Source organism: Atta cephalotes (genome assembly GCF_000143395.1).
Source record: "Atta cephalotes unplaced genomic scaffold scaffold00014, whole genome shotgun sequence".
Classification (NCBI taxonomy): Eukaryota; Metazoa; Arthropoda; class Insecta; order Hymenoptera; family Formicidae; genus Atta; species Atta cephalotes.
The window spans coordinates 2,255,995-2,276,539 of NW_012130078.1; the positions used below are offsets into that span (position 1 = coordinate 2,255,995).

Sequence of the window (20,545 nt, forward strand, 5' to 3'; positions counted from 1 at the left end):
TTGCGAGTATGGAGTATGTCGGTAGTATAAACATTGTTTATGGAGATTTAGCAGCGAGAAATATCCTATTAGCGAACAAAAATCGAGTGAAAATCAATGACTTCGGTGTGGTATTATGTATTTAAAGCTGCGAGTGATTATTACGTATTTAAAACTTTTTGTAATATTCCAATTAAATGGTAAGTATTATAGGTAGTATAATGGTTAGTATTAAAAATTTGTTTATCTTTTTTCTCAATATTTTAACAATAATAGAATAAAATAACGTTTCACATTTGAAAATATATATTACATAATATTTTATATTTTCTCCAATTCTTTTAAGATTGAATTATTTTTTTATCAGAGCAATAAACAATTTTTTTAGGTATGCACCGGAGAGCTTGAGGCATAACAAATTTTCAACGCGTTCGGATGTATGGTCATTTGGTGTGACAATGTACGAAGTTTTTAGTTATGGCGTCGATCCACAACTGTCAGTCAGAGTGGCTGAAAAAGAAATTTTAATGACGACTATAACGGACTTATCGAACGCATTGAAACGTGACCACCGTCTTCCTTGTCCAGATAACTGTCCACAGGAAATTCATAGAAAATTGATGTTATCATGCTGGCAATTGAGTAGTCATAAGAGACCGATTTTTGCAACTTTACGCGAAGATATCGAGGAACTACTTCATAATTATTAGAATACTTCGTGATTCTGTGCAAATATTTCAAAAATACGTCCCAGTCGTGATTCTTACATCAATGGAAGATTCTTTGACGAATAGTTAATTTATTTTTCACATGAAATGTTGATTTTATTCCTTCGATTTCTATACAGAATTATGTGTAGATCAATTTTTATTTTTATATTTTTAGATGAATGAATTTTAGAGAAAAATATTCTTTTATAAAAATTTTAATTAAAAAAAATAGGAAATCAAGAAATCTGTCATTGGAAAATTAACAATATTTCTTAGATCTTGTATAGAAGAGATGTATCTAATCGAAGATATTGTCGTCATTTTATTACATACTGCGTGAAATATAGCGTTTAAATACAATCTCATTTTATTAGTCCCGAAACCAATTATAATTCTTATATTCCTTTTACCCATATTTCTCCAATCAACTTCCTATATATCAAGGCGTGATGTAGGATGAAAATCGGAATCAAATCGTTGATTACAAATTGATTGCATTCACATTGAACCACTATCATTAAATACCTCGAATTGATAAATATTTTTTTATTATTATATTAATTTGTCTTATTTAAAAAATACAATGTAAAAGTATTTTATTCATGATTCTTACTGCAATGGAAAATTTTTTTTAATGAGTGAATTTTATTTTTATATTTTTAAATAGATGGATTTTAAGGAAAAGATACAAGTTTCTAAAAATTTCGGTTAATATTAATAACAACATATGTCAAAGTCAAGGTTATCAGAACTGCTTCCGTTATTATTAATATTTACTAAAATTTCATTTAGAAAAATAGGAAAATAGATATCAGTTATAGTAAGGAATTCTCGTAGAGTACATATTCCATTTTCGTTTTTCTTGATACCGCAGAATTGAATATTTATTTTTTGCATTCTACATCTAAATTTATATCTATATTTTGAAAAGAAATACTTTTCTACGATCACTTATAGAAGAGTATCGATAATAGTGTAAAGTTAATATGTATAAATGCCGCAAAGTTTTTTTTATGTTAAATTTTTTATAATTCTCACCTCAACTCTTTCTATTATAATAGAAAAATTGAAATGATACAAATTATAATCTATTATTTACAAATTATAATCTACGAAATAATCGCGCGTGAAAAAAAAAACCGTAGAAAATTCTAATGACAATTTCCATCTGGAGACCCTACCGATGTTTCTTTCCCATGAAATTACGCGAATACTGAATAATTTAGTGATCAATTCTTCCGACACCTTGGAATAATTTTCGCTCCCACATTAATGCATGCATTTTCCTTTGATGTTATTTGCCTAATAACGCATGATGCTGGAAGAAAAAAAATAAAAAATGTAAAAACGGACAGACTTTAGAGGGAAATGACTATAAGTAATACAACTGGCTCGCTTCTGCAGTCAGTTCTGTTGAGACTTTCGAAGCAAATGGAACATCCTAAAGAGCATTACTACAAATTTAATCGATTTCTTCTATCGGTTAGTGGACTATGGCCTTATCAAAGCGAATGGAGCGCTCGTTTAACAAGAGCTGTTATCACTGTCATCATGCTGTCGTCTGTATTTGTTCAGGTAGTTCACAGTTTTAAAAAATAATTTTTTTTTCAATTAAATATTAAATATGTTTTCAACTAAAAGATCGGAAATAACATATAATATTAAAATACAAATAAAGTACAAACACAGCAACCAAACAGATATTATTTTATCGGAGAGTATAACGAAGAGTATTAACGCGAGATATTTAATTGAATTATCTGTATTCTGGATTATTTTTCCATGAAATTATATATATATATATATTAATTATTCCACTTTTAACACTGTTTCTAGATTTCGAGCATGTTTACATCTGAAATTACTATGGACTTTATAGTGGATGGAATACCATCTCTTCTACTTGTACTAGGTAGCCTGAGCAACTTGTATTCGCGTATAATACACATAGATAAAGTAAGTTTCTAAAAAATTTTTAGATCTTTATAATCTATATTAAACTCAATAGAATGCATCTTTTGTCCCCAATATGCAAAATTTTAGACTATCTTTAGACTACATTAAATTTTAGATAAACAGAAAAAAAATTACTTTTGTATATACAATTGTATTTTAATGGAACGTTATTTAGCTTAATCTTACACTAATTTAGATAATGGCGTGTTTTTATATTCACTAATATGTATTTAATAATAAATAAATGAAAGCTATACACCGGCAAAATATGCAACATAAACAATAACAATAATTATATTAGGACTCTCAAATGTTAAACAAAAAGATAAATATATACAGTAGGCTAATAAGGAGAGTCAGCAACGATAAATGGTGCAATTATTTAGAGAACAATCAATAATCAGATTGATGTCTTCTTTCTTTTGAACGTTTCGACTCTTTTTGGAGTTTTCCTCAGCAAGCAAGATACAAGTATAATTAGCTCACATGTAATGTTTAAGTCATTTGCAAATTGACAAAGATGCAGCGTTGTTAATCAGAACATGAAGCTGAATGATAATTGTTAACCCTGGTAAAAGAATTGATTGAGAATGATATAAATCCTATTGTTTTGAATATGAAATCTAGTTCATGAATTCACTAAGACTTTGAATCAAATCTTATAGGAATTTTATACAAATTTTATAGAAATATCTTATAGAATCCGATAAAATACAATAGGATTCATATCCGATCAATCACGATGTTCGCGAAGTCGACGATAGAAAATGAATATAAACATATAGAAAATGATACCAGAAAATTTGCGAGTTATCGCCTGTATTGCGTGTTTTCAATCATTGCTAATGTCATAGAATTATAAAAAATAATATCATAATTATAAGAAAATGATACAAAATGATAGAAATCCTATTATTCTCAATCGTTCTGTCAATTTTTTTTATCAGGAAACAATACCAATGCATCTCAATGCTCATTGATATTTTTATTATCGATTTTAAAAATATATGATTCTTTACTTATTACTTTCTTTTAGTTTAGAGAATTATTCGAGCGTATGTGGCAAGATTGGGCGTTACAAAAGACGCATTATGAGATCAAGATTATGCATGAGCATGCTGAGATCTCAAGATTATTCACATTGTATTACATAAGTAAGAGAAATTCTCGTTTTGTCTACAGAAAAAAAGGACAAGCATTGCTGTCTATAACACCGAGACTGTATTTCTATGTATAAGATTATGATAATCATTTTTTTTATTATAAGCATGAAACATATTTATATATAACTCAATTTTATATATATATATATGACATTAAAGTAATAACATACAACATTTCTTCTAGCATTCAAAGTCACAATTTCACGTTTACAAAGCATTTATTATAATTGTTATCATTAAATTAAATGGATACGAAATATCCTAAGCATAATTTATTTTATTTGGAGTTAAATTATTTTATTCCTTCTTTTCCAAATCTACCTATTTTTTTTTCAATGATTTAATAACTTTTTCATATTTTTTTAAACATTAAGAATCTTCGTACTAGAGTTTATATATTATATATTGAAAAAATATTATTAAATCGGTCTTTCGGAGTCATTATTGAATCTTGAATATAATAGAAATAATGTTTTTATATATAAATTAAATTTTAGAATATTGAATATTAAACTCAAAAGTAAACAAGACTCTGTAATATTAAAAATTAATTAGGAGAAATGTAATGACAATGAAAATCAAGTGCGATAATTAGGACGCAATCATATCTTATTACTGCTATACTTTAATTTAATATAAGATAAACATTTTTTTTCGCGTGTGCGCGCGTGACTTTATTTTAATCTATCATCAGTATGTCAATTTTAATTAATATAAGTGAATTTTTTTTCTCGTGCTCCAATTCGGAAAGTCAAATGTATATCTTTCACATTGGTTGCAAAATCAAGTGATTTTGATTTTTGCAACAATACTTCTCTAATTGTATATATTTACAAAATTTTTTAAAGACTAAACTTACCAAATGGAGTTGCATGAGATTGTAATGATTAGTCGAATTAATAAAAAGATAAAGATTGACATTTAAACTAATAAGATATTCTGTTGCACGGTAACATATTTATCGGTGACATATGCGAAGTCAACTAAACAATTGCTAGAGTCTAATCTAATTGATACACAGACGCATCCTCTACAAAAATAAAAATAAATAAACTAAGCTATATGTTCGGACAGAACCTTGTTTATAATTTGTTTAATATTGATACATATGCGCATGTAATAATTCCGTGTCAGATTGTAAATTAATGCTATTCTATGAGGTAACTGAAAAATAATGAATATTTTAAATAAAAATTAAGTTACAGTAGATTTAAATATATATTAAATTTCATGCAAATCCACATAAAATTTTAAGGAAAATATTTTCATGTATATGTATATATATATTTTTCAATTACAAATACATTAAATTTAATATAATGTAATTAAATTTAATATAACGTTAAATTCAACTTGTAACTTAAAGGTACATTAAATTTCATGATATTTTTAACAGTGTAGTCTTTTTTTCGCGCACATTGAATTATATATTAATAAATTTATGATTATCTAATTTTTCAGTCATATCATATATAAACGTTGTGGGATACAACATATGGCTATTTATACCAGAAATTCTTGATATTATGTCGCCTATGAATGAGTCTCGCCCGCGGAGGCAACCCTTTCATACTGAATTCTTTATCAATGAAGAGCAGTACTTTTATTTCATTCGTTTTCACGTATGTCTTGTAGTTACAATCACACCTATAGTTTATGCTGCTAGTTCCACTCTATTTTTGATTCTCACGCAACACACTTGCGGAATGTGCGAATTGCTGGGGTAAGAAATTACTCTTCGCGCAATTTACTATTTGTGAAAGAACAGACGATTCTAAGATTGCTATAAAAAATAGAGCCTCTATCAACTGGTTTATTAATTCTCGAATTTGTGTAATAAATATATTTTCTTCATTTATACAGAAAAAACAGTTTTGCTTATGTATCTAAAAATTTAGCTATAAATACAAATTTAAAAGTAAATTTTGTTGAACTATAAAAATAATTATATAAAATGCTCAAACTGATTGCTAAGAATATTAAAATTTTTTGTAGCATTATTGCTCATCAGGCTTGAATTTTCTATACAAATATTTTGATAGTTCAATAAAATCATTTTTAGATCTATATCTAGTTAAATTTTGAGATATTTCAGTAAAATCATTTCTGTGTAGAAAAATTAAATTTATCTAAATACCGCCATTTTCAGTTAGTTTAAAAATAATGTTTTTATCTCGTTTTTAAATTATTTACTATTTTTCTTCTACATTTTCAACACGAGATAAACAATCGTATCATCTTTTCTTTCGCTCAATGCAAGGCAAATATCATTATGATAATATGAACAAAGTCAATTATACATTATACGATAATATGTTGACAATCATTTTGACACAGGCACCGTGCGGAACGCTTATTTTGTGTTGTCAAAGACAAGGCGAGATACGATTTAATTCAGGTGTCAGAAATAACTTGCGGAAATATATCTGTTTTTGTACAGCAACATTACAACATTATACAGTTTGTACTTTTATTTAATATATGCTATATCAAATTCCAGCGTAATTTCATTTTTTTTGTCGTTTGCGTAATAAAACAGAATGTTGTATTTTACAAGGAAAATTTAAAAGTAACAATGGCCAGATAATGCCTTCTTCATGTTATATGATTTTAACTAACAAAGAATTTATTACACTGAAAAGAATTGCTATGACTCAAATAGTGATAATAAGTTGAGGAGATCGAAAAATATATAGTTTATTAACTTTTTAAATTATTTATTCTACCTTATTTCTCCGTATAAGGGCACATGACTTTCCATGCGAAGTGACTTTCACCCGACCTCCCTCCCTGCTTGGTGACGCACGATTTTCACCCGAACTTCCCGTCCTACCTTTCTTCAATTCCCCTGCTCGGGGGCGCACGACTTCCATGCAAAGTGACTTCGCGCTCCTGTGCGCTACTGTGTTTGAATCAATGTTTTCAAAGAAAATTTTTTTTATTTTTCGATCTCTTGATCGAATGATTTATTATCACTTTGAGTCAAAGATTATTATCAACAGCAAAGATTATTACAGCAGCCAAAAAATATCGAAATTCGGAAAAAGTCCTATTCTGCATAATTACCAAAAAAAATTTATAAAATTTAAATAAATATTTGTAGACAGTACCATAGGACCATTTGCTTACAGAAAATAAATATAATATTTATTTGATTTAAAAAAATAATACTTAAGTATAATTTTTTTTAATTGAACAAATATTTATTTATTGTAAATAAAAAGTATCATTGTATTGGTACTATTTAAACAAATATTTATTCAAATTTTGTGAATATCTTTTTAGTGTATTAGCATTAAATCATACAATACAAATATACACAGATAAATCTAACACATGAATTGTAATATTGATTGTAATAGATATTTCTCCTGTCGCGACTCCATTTAGATTAATTATAATTACAAAATAAATTTTATAATTTTTTTTCTATCGGTGAAAACAATATTCTAATTACGAAATTGAGTCGAATTTCCAATAGTGAATGTAAGCTAATAACATACTAATTTATTTACATGCAAAAAAATATTCTTCACCTTATTATTTTAATATGTATGATTTTTTTCGCGTTACAAGGTTTGTTGAGATAATCGAAATTTGTCACACAGTACCGTTTCTAATAGATCTCATAAACTTAGTGATTTTGATGAGTCTTACATTAATCCAGGTATGCTAGTAGAAATATGAGCGTTTGGAAGTGTTATCAAATTATTAAAACGAAGTCTTTCAGATAATAACCATTTCCGATATGGAACGAGCTATCAGATCTATCGCTGTCTTTTGTTGTATATTATGTTATGTATTCATACCTTCTTACATGGGGCAGAAAATCACGGATACGAGTTCGAGTCTGTGTGGAAAAATGTAAATATAAATATAGTAAATATAAATATAAACATAGTTTCTCTTTAATATATATTTAAAAGGACATCTCGCGATAGTATCTAAAATGCTGATATTGAAAATCTATTATTTATTCAAGATAAAAGGAGAGAAATTAAAATAAAATTATTAAAAAAGGTTCTCCCTGAATTTATCTATTCAGTATTTTGAATTCATTCGAAAATATGAGATAATTGTATAAACGCATTTGCTGAGATATTATATTTTTGTGTTGCAAATTGCAAGTTTGCAATATTATAAATAAAATAACTAACATAATATAATTTTCTTTAAAATTATAATTCTGAAAAGGAAAAAATATTAATATTAATAAAAATTTTTAATATAATATAATTTTCCGTTTATATAATAATATTGTATTTACTTATTTATTGAAGACATACAATACCGAGTGTCCTTAAAAAATTCAGTACGTTTCTTTTCTATGGATTTTGATCAAATCTTGGTCAAATCTTTCCATATTTTAGGAGATCGCGCGTATTGACATTTTTAATCAGGATATCTGAAACTATAATTTCCTACAATATGAGAAGATTTGATCGAGAACCAAAATCCATAAGAAACGTGCGGGATCCTTTCGGCATCACATCTCCTGAGCAGGCAGAACGAACGAAGTCGAAAAATCCTCTACCATTTTATGATTTTCGCAATAGTTAACGAGATAATAAAAATCGCTAAATATTGGATTTCAATAATTTTTTATTTAAATACTATCAACATTTACATTTAATATCTCATTAACCATTGCGAAAATCGCAAAACAAGACTTTTCGATTCAGTTCAATCCGCTCTATCTGCTTAGGATGATGCCGAAATTTAAGAACATCCTATATCCAAGAGACGCTCTAAAAACGTTCAGAAGTCGTTCCCAGGATGTCACTTGGATAAAGTATGCTATGTGGAAAAAGGAAGAGAGATTAGATGTCTTTTTTTATTAACTTAACAACTGTTTGAAAAAAGAAAAAATGATTTCGCAGATTCAACTCTATGTGGTACAACGCAGTTGTTTCAGAGCAAAAGACATTGTTAATAATAATAATGCGACGCTATCAGCCACTCATCTTAACTGCCTGTAAATTTTACGTTATGTCTTTGCAGAATTTTGGAATGGTAAGGAAAGAGTACTGTATTCGGAATCATAATAACAATGAATAATAAATATATGTATTTCGAAGATACTTCAAACAACGATTTCCTATTGCATGTTCATCAGACAAGTTTAAAATTTCTATCAAGTTATATATCTAGAATTAATGTAGAAAAGTCATGGGTGTACTGATTTCTTTTACAACCATATCGAACCATATTCTCCTTTGTAAAAACAGAAATGTGTTGATATAAGATTTACAGGTAAGTAAATATACAGAGTAAATAATATAAGTAAAGTGTAGCAATTCATAAGTACATGTACAGATTTATTTTGGAAGAATGTCACGATATTTGTGGAAGTATTCAAATGGTGTTATAATTTCTTTAATGATTCTTCTCTTATTTCTCTCTCTCGATCTCTTATTTTCGTAAGATATTCAATGATACAAATTTTGGTTAATGTATTTTTGTACAGAAAAAATTCTATTTCTATATATATCTTATCTAAACATAAATATCTATATAATATTATTAATAATAATAAATTTATCTTTCTGTATATCTACCTATAATATTGCCTAAAAATAATTCTTCTTATGGAATACTTGTAAATAAAGTATTTTCAATAAAGTCTTCGATGAAATTAAAAATTGTTTCCGATATATTGATGATTTGATCGTCTTTTGTTTACTGTACGAAATGGACGATTCAACTGTAGTACAATATTTTATCTCGGACTTTTTTCACTCATCTTTTGCTTCCTTTCTCTGTAAATAATCAAAAAACAATTGCGATATCGCTGTAGCAAAATAATCGCGTGTGCTAGGAAAATTAATATAGCAGATATAAAACTGCCTAAAGACAATGTTTGTTCGTAGATCACCAGTTATTTCTCACGTTATTATCCGAACATTATACGCGCGCTGTCGGTTGATTCCCTCGACGCTTCTGAAAAACGCTTCGTGTTTCCGCGCTAAACGCATGTATTTTTCTTCGATGTAATTCACCAATAATAAAATTAAAAAATTAGAGATGCAGCATTGAATGGATCTTTAAAAAAAGTTAAGATGATTATAGTAATAAAATAATAATCGACGAGCTCTTGCTTCTACGGTCAGTTTGTTTAAAACTTTCGAAGCAAATGGAACATCCTGAAGAGTGTTATTACAAACTAAATCGATTTATGCTGTTGCTTACTGGGTTATGGCCATATCAAAGCAAATGGAGCACTCGTTTAGTAAGGGCTGTTATCACTATTATATTACTGTCATCTGTAATTTTTCAGGTATAATAGCATAGAAAATAATTTTCTTTTTAATTAAATAATTTAAGATATTTGTTAAAATCTGATTGAAGAAATATATCATAATTTATTGAATATATACATATATTAATACGTGTTTCCGCGCTATGTAGATATTTTTTTATATGTATCTTTCTATATAAAAACCACAATTGTTTGAAATTTTAAAACCTCTCTTAGATAATTCATAATTCAACTTTAAGATATCAATTAAAGATATATTTTTTTCTAAGAATTATCTTTTTTTCTTATCAAGAGTTAATAACATGTTTCAGCTATTAAGTTTTTTTATGTCTAATATCACCGCGAACTTTATAATCGATATGATACCAGCATTTATGCCTGTAATGGGTAGCCTGAGTCAAATGTATGCACGTGTTGGACATGTAGATAAAGTAAGCTTAATCGATCATTACACTTATAAGCTTAATAAATTTTGCAAATTCACAAGGACAGAAAGTGTTAAATGTTATTATAAACATTTAATTTATAAAAAATTTACATAAAAAGTCGCTTTTACAAGTTTTTCATGTATGTATCTATATGTATATAGTATTGCAGTTAGTCTAATTCTAATTAATGTCATTATTTTTATCATAGTTATAAATGGTTATATAATAAACATTTTATGTACGTAACGAAATATTTGTGATAAAATGAAAATGATATATTATTTATAATTTCTTTTAAGTGATTATTACACAATCTGATTATTACACAAACATATTGATTAATAATTTCTTTTATTTTCATTTGAGTCATATTATAATTTTCTAATGTCTAATAAATAAATATAATTATTTAATCATTATCTTTTCAAGTGTCTTACTATTGTTATTTTACAAGTCATCATTTATTTTAACTATTTAGGCTATTATTTAATTTATTTTTAGCTTAGGGATTTATTTGAGCATATACGGAACGATTGGAAATTACGAAAGACAAATTATGAGGCCAAGATCATGCAGAAGCATGCCGAGACATCAAAATTATTGACGCTTTATTATTTGCGTAAGAAAAATATTAAATTTCGCTTTATCCAAAGAAAAAGATGTGCCTTTCTATCTGTAAGATCCATAAGCTCGACACTATATTTCTATGTTTAAAATCAATCATGTCTTTTTCATTGTCAACATCGAACGTATTATCATCGTGTATGTGTTACTTTCGACGAGTAATACGCGTAACATTTCTCTTTTAATTATGCATATATAAACATAATTTTATTTTTAAAATGCATTTGTTATAATCGCTGTCATCAAATTAAATAGATGTGAAATTTTGTAAGAATGATTGAATCTCTCATTGTTCACATTTCCTTTTATCCTAAACTACTCCTAGCTTTTTTTTTATATTACATAGATGATATACTAGATAAAATTTTACCTTTACATAGCCCGCTACAAATGATTTTCGATCGACCTCGATCTCCTGTTGATCTCGACCTCCAAAGAGATTAAAATCATTGATCTTTTGCTGCGCTAATTGTTTATTAGCTAATTGTTTATTAAAAAAGTTATTAACAAAACAATTTTTATAAATTGTATGCAATTTTTTAATACAAAGTGCATATATTATTTTTTACAATTATTTATTTCTAGTATTCTAGCTTTTCAAATCTTCCGACATTACAAATATACAGGGTATTTCTAAAATAACGCTCACTAATCATATAATGTTATTTTTAATAAAAAACTGAATCGAAAAATTCTCTATCATTTTGCAATTTTCTACATAATTAATGAGATATTAATTTCTTTAGGTTGCCGAATAAATGGATAAAGTCGCGCGCGCGCGCAATGTATAAGACAATTTTAAGATATTTTTCAGTGTTCTTTATGAATATTTTGAAGATATTTCTTAAAGAATTCTTAAAGATATCTTAAAAAAAAATATTGCGAAAATTGCAAAATGGAGGATAGGACTTTTCGATTCAGTTTTTTATTAGGAATAATAGCACTATATGATTAATGGGCGTTACTTCAACAACCTGTATATCCCTAATAGCACAAGGATCCTGTGGACGTCCTGCCAGCTAAACAGGACGTTCATATAACGTTCTGTTGTAATCCAAATACATCCTGAGGATGTTCTGTGGATTATGAAATGAATGCCTTATTATGTCCTACATACATCCATAGGATATCCTAATCCGAAGTTCTAAAGAAGTCTATCCATAATCCTTGGGACAATTCTATTATATTTCACCTACAGCATAAGGCTCTAAGAGATGTTCCAAAGACATTCTAAGGATGATCGCAGAATATCTCTCGGATAAAGTATAATTTGTAAGAATGAAATATTTTACAAAATATTATTACATAACTTTGTTAATACAAAAAGATACAATCTTGCACTAAGCACATACGAAAATTTAATACGAATAATTATGATATGTCTAAGTTTACATATATTTGGTTATACTACAGAGATCGTGACTAAATTTAGTAGCGAGAAGCGACATTTTCTAGCGGCAGATCTAGAATATTAAAAATCCAAAAATCCAAAGAAGATTAGATGGATATCTTTAGGATACTTCTTTTTTTTATGTCCTATGGATGTATGTAGAACATAAGGCATTCATTTGATAATCCACAAGACGTTCTCAAGACGTTTAAAATATGTTATGGAGATTTTTGACCTTATAGAGATGTTTAGGATTTTTAGCGCTTATTAGGGCTAAGGATATTCTAAAATTTTCATCTTACAATAATATAATGTTCTAAACATATCTTATATATGTCCCAAGATATTCAAGATTATTCTGGACATTTTTGTACTGTTAGGGATGTATGTGACTCTTAAAAAGACCGATTTAGTCCTAAATAAGACTAGTATAGTACACACGTATGTGTTTTATGTATTAAATTTTCGCTTAAAAACTCAAATTCTGCTTTAAAAATACTACTTTAAAATACAAATTCTGTTTTAAAACACAAATTCTTTGCTATAAAATCTCTATTTTAAAAATACAAATTCTTTGCTTTAAAAACAAAAATTATATAACAAAACAATTTGTAAAGAATGTATTCTGTTTTAAAACACAAATTTGTATTTTTAAAGCAGAGAATTTATATTTTTAAGCGAAGATTTAATACATAAAACACATATGCATGTATGACTAAAATTAGCCTTTTTAAAAGCTATATTCGAAGATAAATCTCCTAAAGTGACATTCTTATAAATTAATTATTGCACTTTAATGATCTTAATAAAATTATTATCTGTTTAGCTAATTAATGAAGTATATAATTAGGGATGCACCGGATATTCGGATATCGTTAGTATCCGGGAATATATTCGGTTGAAATTTGATATCATTAAATTGTTAATTTTTTTTTTTCTTAAATGTTCTAGAAATAAGTATGTATATTCATATATGCTATGTCTTATACATCACACATTGTTGCAAAATTACAATCTTTTTCTCTATAGGCTTTTTTTTTAGAAGACACTTTCTCGGAATCCGGTCAGATATTTGGAAAAGATCGGATACCCAACTCGAAGAAACCTTCTCAGATATCCAATCGGATACCGAATATCTGATATTACATTCTCAGTCCATATCCAGTATCCGATTTACGATCCGGATTTACGTATCCCTTTTTATAATTCATATATTTGTGATTTGTTTCTACACTAAATCAGCTAAAAACGATTTTTACGAATGTGAAAATAAAATTCTTATTTCGATCTTATTACGATTTTCTTTTGCAAATTGTGTAGTTTAAATAATAGTGATATATTATTGATAATGTTATGTTATTTTAAATGATTGTAGTTTCCTAAATCAGTTTTATTTATATTATTTTTTTCTCATAGTTTTTTCATAATACGATTTTAAATTAAAAATTTGGATGCAGTGTAAACCGCCACACCTGTCTGTAAAATAGATTATGAGCTAACTTAATTTTTATAATGTTGCTTTATAATGTCAAATAACTTTTGGCATTTTGCAGAATAGCATAAAGTAAATATGCATATAATTCAATAAAAATGTTTTATACTGAAAGATTCTGGAAAATCTTGTATACATTTACTTGCAGGTACTTTGTACAGATAATTCCTGTAAAGGAAGAAAGTAGGAAGCATTACTGTCAACTGTGTCAGTTTTGGAACCCAAAACTATTTTGTCAGACGCTTATTTTTGCTTATCTTATCAAAAAAATTATTGCAAAATTACAAACAGTATTATAAAAACTATTTATTTACTATCTGATAGAAGACACTTTTTAATTTATACTTATGTTTTTAAAGTTTTATTTTTATTTTTTGTTTAAGAAATATTGTCTAAAAACAAAGTGGTATGTCGGTATTGGTGACTCTCTTTTACATGTATTTGTAATGTCGGAAAATATGAAAAATTATACTGGAAATAAATTGTTAAAAAAATATATTGAAATATATGCACTTTGTATTCAAAAATTGTGTATAATTCATAAATATACATACATAAAAACTTTTGATAATAACTTCTTAATGAATAATAAAAGATCAATAACTTTGATCTCTTTGAAGATCAATTAGAAATATAAAAAAACGGTATTTTTGACTTCGGAGAAAAGTATCAAGTAAAAAATTAGTTTTTTACTGTAAAAAACGGTTTTTTAATTAAATCACATAAAATTCATGAAAAAACATAGAATTCGTGTTAAATATGTAGAAGAAGAAATAGAATTAATTTTCTTATTATTTCAATATTTTTTAATACTTTTGTCTTTATAATTTTATATTGAAGCAGAAATGTGTATTATTGGCTGTTATAATTCTTGATGAGTTGATAATAAATTAATAGGTCTGTTTATGTTGCTTGCACTCTTTGTATTCAGCATCTGTGCTTTTTTTTTTTCAACGTCCGAATCTATTTTTCTAATTATATCACTTTAAGTGCAAAAATTTTGGGGGATTTTAAACAATGTAACAAATCTAAATGACCTAAAAAAATATCCGAGTAAAAAATTGTCAAAGCCAAAGAAAAAAAAATCATTAATTTTCGAGTTTTTTACCCTAAAATTCTATTATTTTTCCGTCGTTTACATCTCTAAGCGCAACATCAAGATCGGTCGGAAGTTAGTGGAGTGGGCAGTGTAAAGATATAAACATTTATCATATTGTAATAAAACAGAATTTTTTGAAAACTTGTAATGGAATTAAATAATAGAAATAATACTTAAAAACAGAATTTTATTTTAGACATTGAAAGTTGTCGCTTTGAAGATATAATTTCAAAGAAGAAGAATATATAATTTTAGAGTGTAAGATTATAATGAATTTACTACTATATACAAAATTTATAAATTTTTAAATATAAATTATTAATAAAGATTATATTAAAAGAAATTTAATAATAAATAAAATATATCGACAATTTGCATAGCAAAACAATATATGTATAATAAACAATCAGTAACTAGCATATTCAGATCTTAGATTAAAATATATTTAAAATAAGGATTGTATAAAAACGTTCTGATTCTACAGAGTTTTCATCAGTTTATAACGCATTTATGTTTACATATTAATGTATACTCTAGCCATTCCATATCATCCTCCAGATAGCAGTCTATAATCATTGATTTAGATTTAAATTTCATCATTGGAAATTTAAATTGAAGATATCTGGAAAATTGAAGATATCTGGAAATGGCATTGGAGCTGACATTCTCAATCATTTGATATTCTCAAGCATTTTATATTCTATCTATTATTCTGTCCTTGGGACAGAATAATAGATAGAATATAAAACGCCATCTCCAGATATCTTCAATTTTAATTTCTGAAGTTAATTATTTTTCATCATGAATACTTTTTATATATATGACTATTATCATCAATTTGAACAAAAATGTCGATCTTCCCTGACAAATGAGGATTTGTTTTAAAGGAAAACAATTTTATACATCTGACTACATTACTAAAAAACATGATACGATAATGGAAATCCCAATCTAAGTCAATCGTTATAGATTGCTATCTGGAGGATGATATGGAATATGCGTTTAGTATGTAAATTGCGTTATAAACTGAAAGTTCTGTAGAGTCGAAACGTTTTTATATATTATATATCCTTATTATATAGTTCTTATTTTAAATATATTTTAATCTGAATGTGCTCATTACTGATCGTTTATTATATATTAAAAGAAATATATTATCGAATTTTTCAGTTATGCAGTACGTAGCCGTAATAGGATACAACGCATGGCTATTTCTACCGGATATTCTCGATATTATATCACCTATAAATGAATCCCGCCCACGAATATTACCTTTTAAAGCTGAATTCTTTATCGATCAAGAACGATATTTTAACCTCATTCGGTCCCATACATGCATCGTAATTTTTATATTATCACTAATTTTTCTTGCCGTTTCCACTTTGTATGTGGCTCTTACGCAACACGCTTGCGGAATGTGCGAGTTGTTGGGGTAAGAAATTGCTTCTCGCATTATTTGCGAAAAAGTAAATTCATCGCTAGAAAACGCGCAGATCATCCATTAATTTTTAAATCTGGACAATTTGCAGATTTGCACATGATACAATGAAAGAAATATTTAATGAATTTTATTAAAAATATTTGTTTAAATAGTACTAATAAATAGTACTAATAAATATACTAATAAATTAAATAATACGAAATATTTACTTACAGTAAATGAAATTCATTTAAAATAAAAAATTATACTTAAATTAAATATATATTAACAGATATATTATTAGTACTATTCAAACTATTTCAAACTAATATTTAACCAAATTCAATAAATTTTTTAAAATATAGATGTAAACTTTTCTTTTTCATTAATGAAGATATTAAAAATAAAAATATTTACTTCTCACGTTTCTAGAAATTTTTATCATTATATTATTTTCTCTGTTTTCCATTAATAATCGATTATTTTTTCGATCGTTTTTTTTTCCGCTTATTAATCAAAATCAAATGTATGATAAAATAATATTAGTGACATAATTTCGACAGGTATCGCGCGGAACGCTTATTTTACGTTGTTGAAGATGCAGTGGAATATGATTCAATACGACCAGAAATAAATTATAGAAATATGGCCGTTTTTGTACGGCTACATTGCAACATTATACAGTTTGTATTTTTTTAAAAGGCATACAATCTATAAATTTATTTAAATGCATCTATTAATCTATATGTTTTATTAAATCAGTTTAGTCCAACTTATCGAGTATTTTATGCGGGGAAAAAAATGAGACGATTACAATAATTTTAGTCTCTTAAAATAAAAGTGATTTTCGGAAACATTTTTAGCGAGGAATACGGCGAGAAAAATAGTAAAAAAATGTTCCAACTATCAGATACCAAAATAATTAACAATTACAAACGGAAAAAAAAGGGAAAAAGGGATTCAGTTCAACAAACAAAAAACAAAGCGAGGTCCATTCCACACCCTCCCCCCCCCTCCCCCCCGACCAAAAGACTTTAACTTTCTATGCAAAACAAAGATCCGTACCTCTTCTCCCTGCTTATGGCTGCATTCGGAAACGTCTCGAATGCCTCCGATGCCTCGGATTCATCATTTATTTTTATTTATTTTTATTTAACATTTATGATAAACGTGGCATCTGAGCGAAGTATCCGAACGCAGCCTACAACTTTCCACATAAAATGAGGATCTAATTCACCCTTTCCCCCGAATCCCTGCCAAGAATTGCACTACTTTCTACGCGAAGTTTACACCCCAAAATGGTTTAGGTTAGATTATTCTTTTTGATAGATTAGATTATTTGATAGATAGATTATTCTTTTTGAGTAAAGCTCATCCTCTCTCTAGGAAGGGGAGGCAGAACATATTTCCTCCACGCATAAAATAACTATCTCTATTATATTATAGTATGTCTTTAAATCAATATGCTTATTACTGAATTAATTATTAAATATTGTAACTTTAATTTTATCTGCTGGAAATCAATATTGGTTTTTCAACTATTTCTTTTTCTTGTGATATTTCTTTAAAAAATGTTAATACTTTATAAGTTTTTAATAAGTTTTTTATAAATAAAAAACATGTTTTTGTCCTTATTAGTGAGTCTTCCATGGCTCTATTAATGTGCTTTCTTGTTCGCTTAATTTATTTTTCGCTTAATATATTTGATTAAAACCGATAATAAATGTAAGCTATTTATTTAAGTTAATATTATGTAAATCATTACTTCAATTATATTTATTTCATTTATACTCATAGCTTAGCTTCAATACAGGTCACTAGTAGGAACGAACTTAAAATTTTGCGATATGAATTACTGAATTCACACAAAATCCTCATATTTTTCGAAAAATATTTAAAATATTTTTTTAATAGTTGAAAAACTAAAGTATTATCTTTGGTATTGTATATATTATTAATTTAACTTAATAAAAAAATAATTTTTCTTATTTATTTGTGCTAATTTTGTTGTGGCTTATTTAAATACAAAAACACATTGAAAAGATAGATAATAAAAACAGTTACTCTACTATACAACGCGAAGCGAAAATCATCCCCCTGTCTTAGAGGGTCTCACTTTCCCGAAACGAGATCTACCTAATTTTTTCTATTTATTACAATTAATTACTTTGATATTTGTTGGTTGGAGAATTTTTTTATTCGTCCTTTGCTAAAAATGCTTTCGACAATCACATTCATTTAGAGGGACTAAAGTTACCGTAATTATGTCAAAAAAGTTGTGGCTAGAATGCAAAATCGAAAACTAATAAGAAGTAATTAAAAACACTGTTTTCACTTGGTCTTGTGTTTATGATTTTAATGCAAAGAATTTATTATCAATTCTAAATTAAATAATATATACCCAGCAAACGCTAAATATTCATAAAATGTTCCTAAATTAAAAAAAAAATATTCCAAAAATACTCCAAAATATTCTGAATATTTACAGTATGTAAAAGAAACATTCAAATATCGGTTAAAAATTTCATTTATATGTCGTGATATATTTCGAGAATGTTCTATATATTATTAATATATTCCACAAAATTTTAATTTTTCCAAAAATTCCAGATCAAGTCGTCCGTGAATTAATTTTTAAAATTTTATTTTGGAAAATTTACAACATTTAATGTGTGTTTCCACTTTGGAGCCCAATTTTAGAACTCACTTTTATTAGAATTATAGAATTTTTTTTTAAATGGATTCAGTGGAACAAGGAATTGTAGTACCTGAGTATTTATCTTTAACTCGCATAACACATACGAAAGAGATTTTTCTTGTAAACAGGAATAATGGCATTAGATAATTTTTCTTATAAACAGAAATAATATGATATTGGATCAAAAAATTTAGGATCCAGAGTGGAACAATAGGAAAAAAAAAATCTTTTTGACAGGATTGCAGGTTGTGACATCCATATCTAATAGATTTTTGTAGCAAGCAGCAACATGAGAATAACGAAGCAAACGCTGAAACACACCAATGTTTTAATCGAAACAGACAACATGGAATATATGGAGTAATTATATCTCTTAACCATGAAGCAAGCGCGGAAAAAACCACATATGTAAATACGAAGAGCGGGTGATATCGAATCCTACGGATCTTTGTGAATCCACGAACCAAGCACGGAGCCATCCGCCTCCGCCACTTATCACAGATGAAGTGCTGCACTCCTTATATCCTCTCTCAGATGATTCTTATTTATGAATAAATGCTCTTCGCCGTGGCCTTTTGTCGGCGGAGAGTGTCGCTACTACTCGCTCGCTTACGATTTTCATGAAATATACAAAAAATATTCACACAATATTCTGAACATTTCATCGACATTTGCACATTCTGTGACGATTCTTTTATTGTTCGGAACATTAAGTACATTGCTAATACGAATCGAATTTTCTGTGAATATTAGCGTTAGCTGGGATTCTAATAGATATTTTTAATAATTATTCCATTCAATATTTTTGAACTTAATTATTATTTCCTTATCCTTAAAATACAATGATTTTCTATCTAAAAAATCAAATGTAGGCGAATAAATTATGAAAATTACAAAGTATACATAAAAAATGTATATTAATAACAGATAAATGTATTTTTATACGTAAGAAACATTCCTTTCATCTTATAATTTTCATTAATGTTTTCATTAACCTTCTTTTATATTACAAGATTCGTTGATATGATCGAATTTTATCACACAATACCGTTTCTAATGGATATCATAGAATTAGTGCTTACGATGAGTCTTGCATTAACGCAGGTATGTCAATAGCAGAAATTCATTGGGCATATCAAAACATAAAAAAAAGATTTTTTAGATGCTTACCATTACTGACGATATGGAGCGAGTCGTCAGATCTATTAGTGTTACTATTCTAACACTGATACACCTATTCGTATCTAATTACATGGGACAAAAAGTTACGGATGCGAGCTCAAATGCATGCGAGAAGGTGTGAGTATTATCTTTTTTAATAACACAG

The 20,545-nt window shown here is 27.2% G+C and overlaps 1 protein-coding gene and 1 pseudogene across 1 annotated transcript; both read left to right on the plus strand.

Moving 5' to 3' along the window:
- Positions 1 to 689, plus strand: part of LOC105617859 — a 3,625-nt pseudogene extending 2,936 nt beyond the window's left edge.
- Positions 690 to 2,057: 1,368 nt separating this feature from the next.
- Positions 2,058 to 20,521, plus strand: LOC105617860. Its single transcript, XM_012199405.1, has 9 exons — positions 2,058 to 2,264; positions 2,526 to 2,645; positions 3,682 to 3,799; positions 9,919 to 10,085; positions 10,379 to 10,498; positions 10,997 to 11,114; positions 16,271 to 16,532; positions 20,232 to 20,322; positions 20,381 to 20,521. The coding sequence occupies exons 1-9, from the start codon at positions 2,058 to 2,060 to the stop codon at positions 20,519 to 20,521; spliced, it is 1,344 nt and encodes a 447-aa protein (XP_012054795.1).
- Positions 20,522 to 20,545: the final 24 nt, after the last annotated feature.

What these genes read in the sequence shown, in the direction of transcription:
- LOC105617860 (XM_012199405.1), top strand. Translation starts at nt 2,058, where the DNA reads ATGACTATAAGTAATACAACTGGCTCGCTTCTGCAGTCAGTTCTGTTG. An exon ending in ATTCACATTGTATTACATAA is followed by an intron (nt 3,800 to 9,918) that starts GTAAGAGAAATT and finishes TTCTACGGTCAG; the next exon opens with TTTGTTTAAAACTTTCGAAG. An exon ending in TGTCATCTGTAATTTTTCAG is followed by an intron (nt 10,086 to 10,378) that starts GTATAATAGCAT and finishes AACATGTTTCAG; the next exon opens with CTATTAAGTTTTTTTATGTC.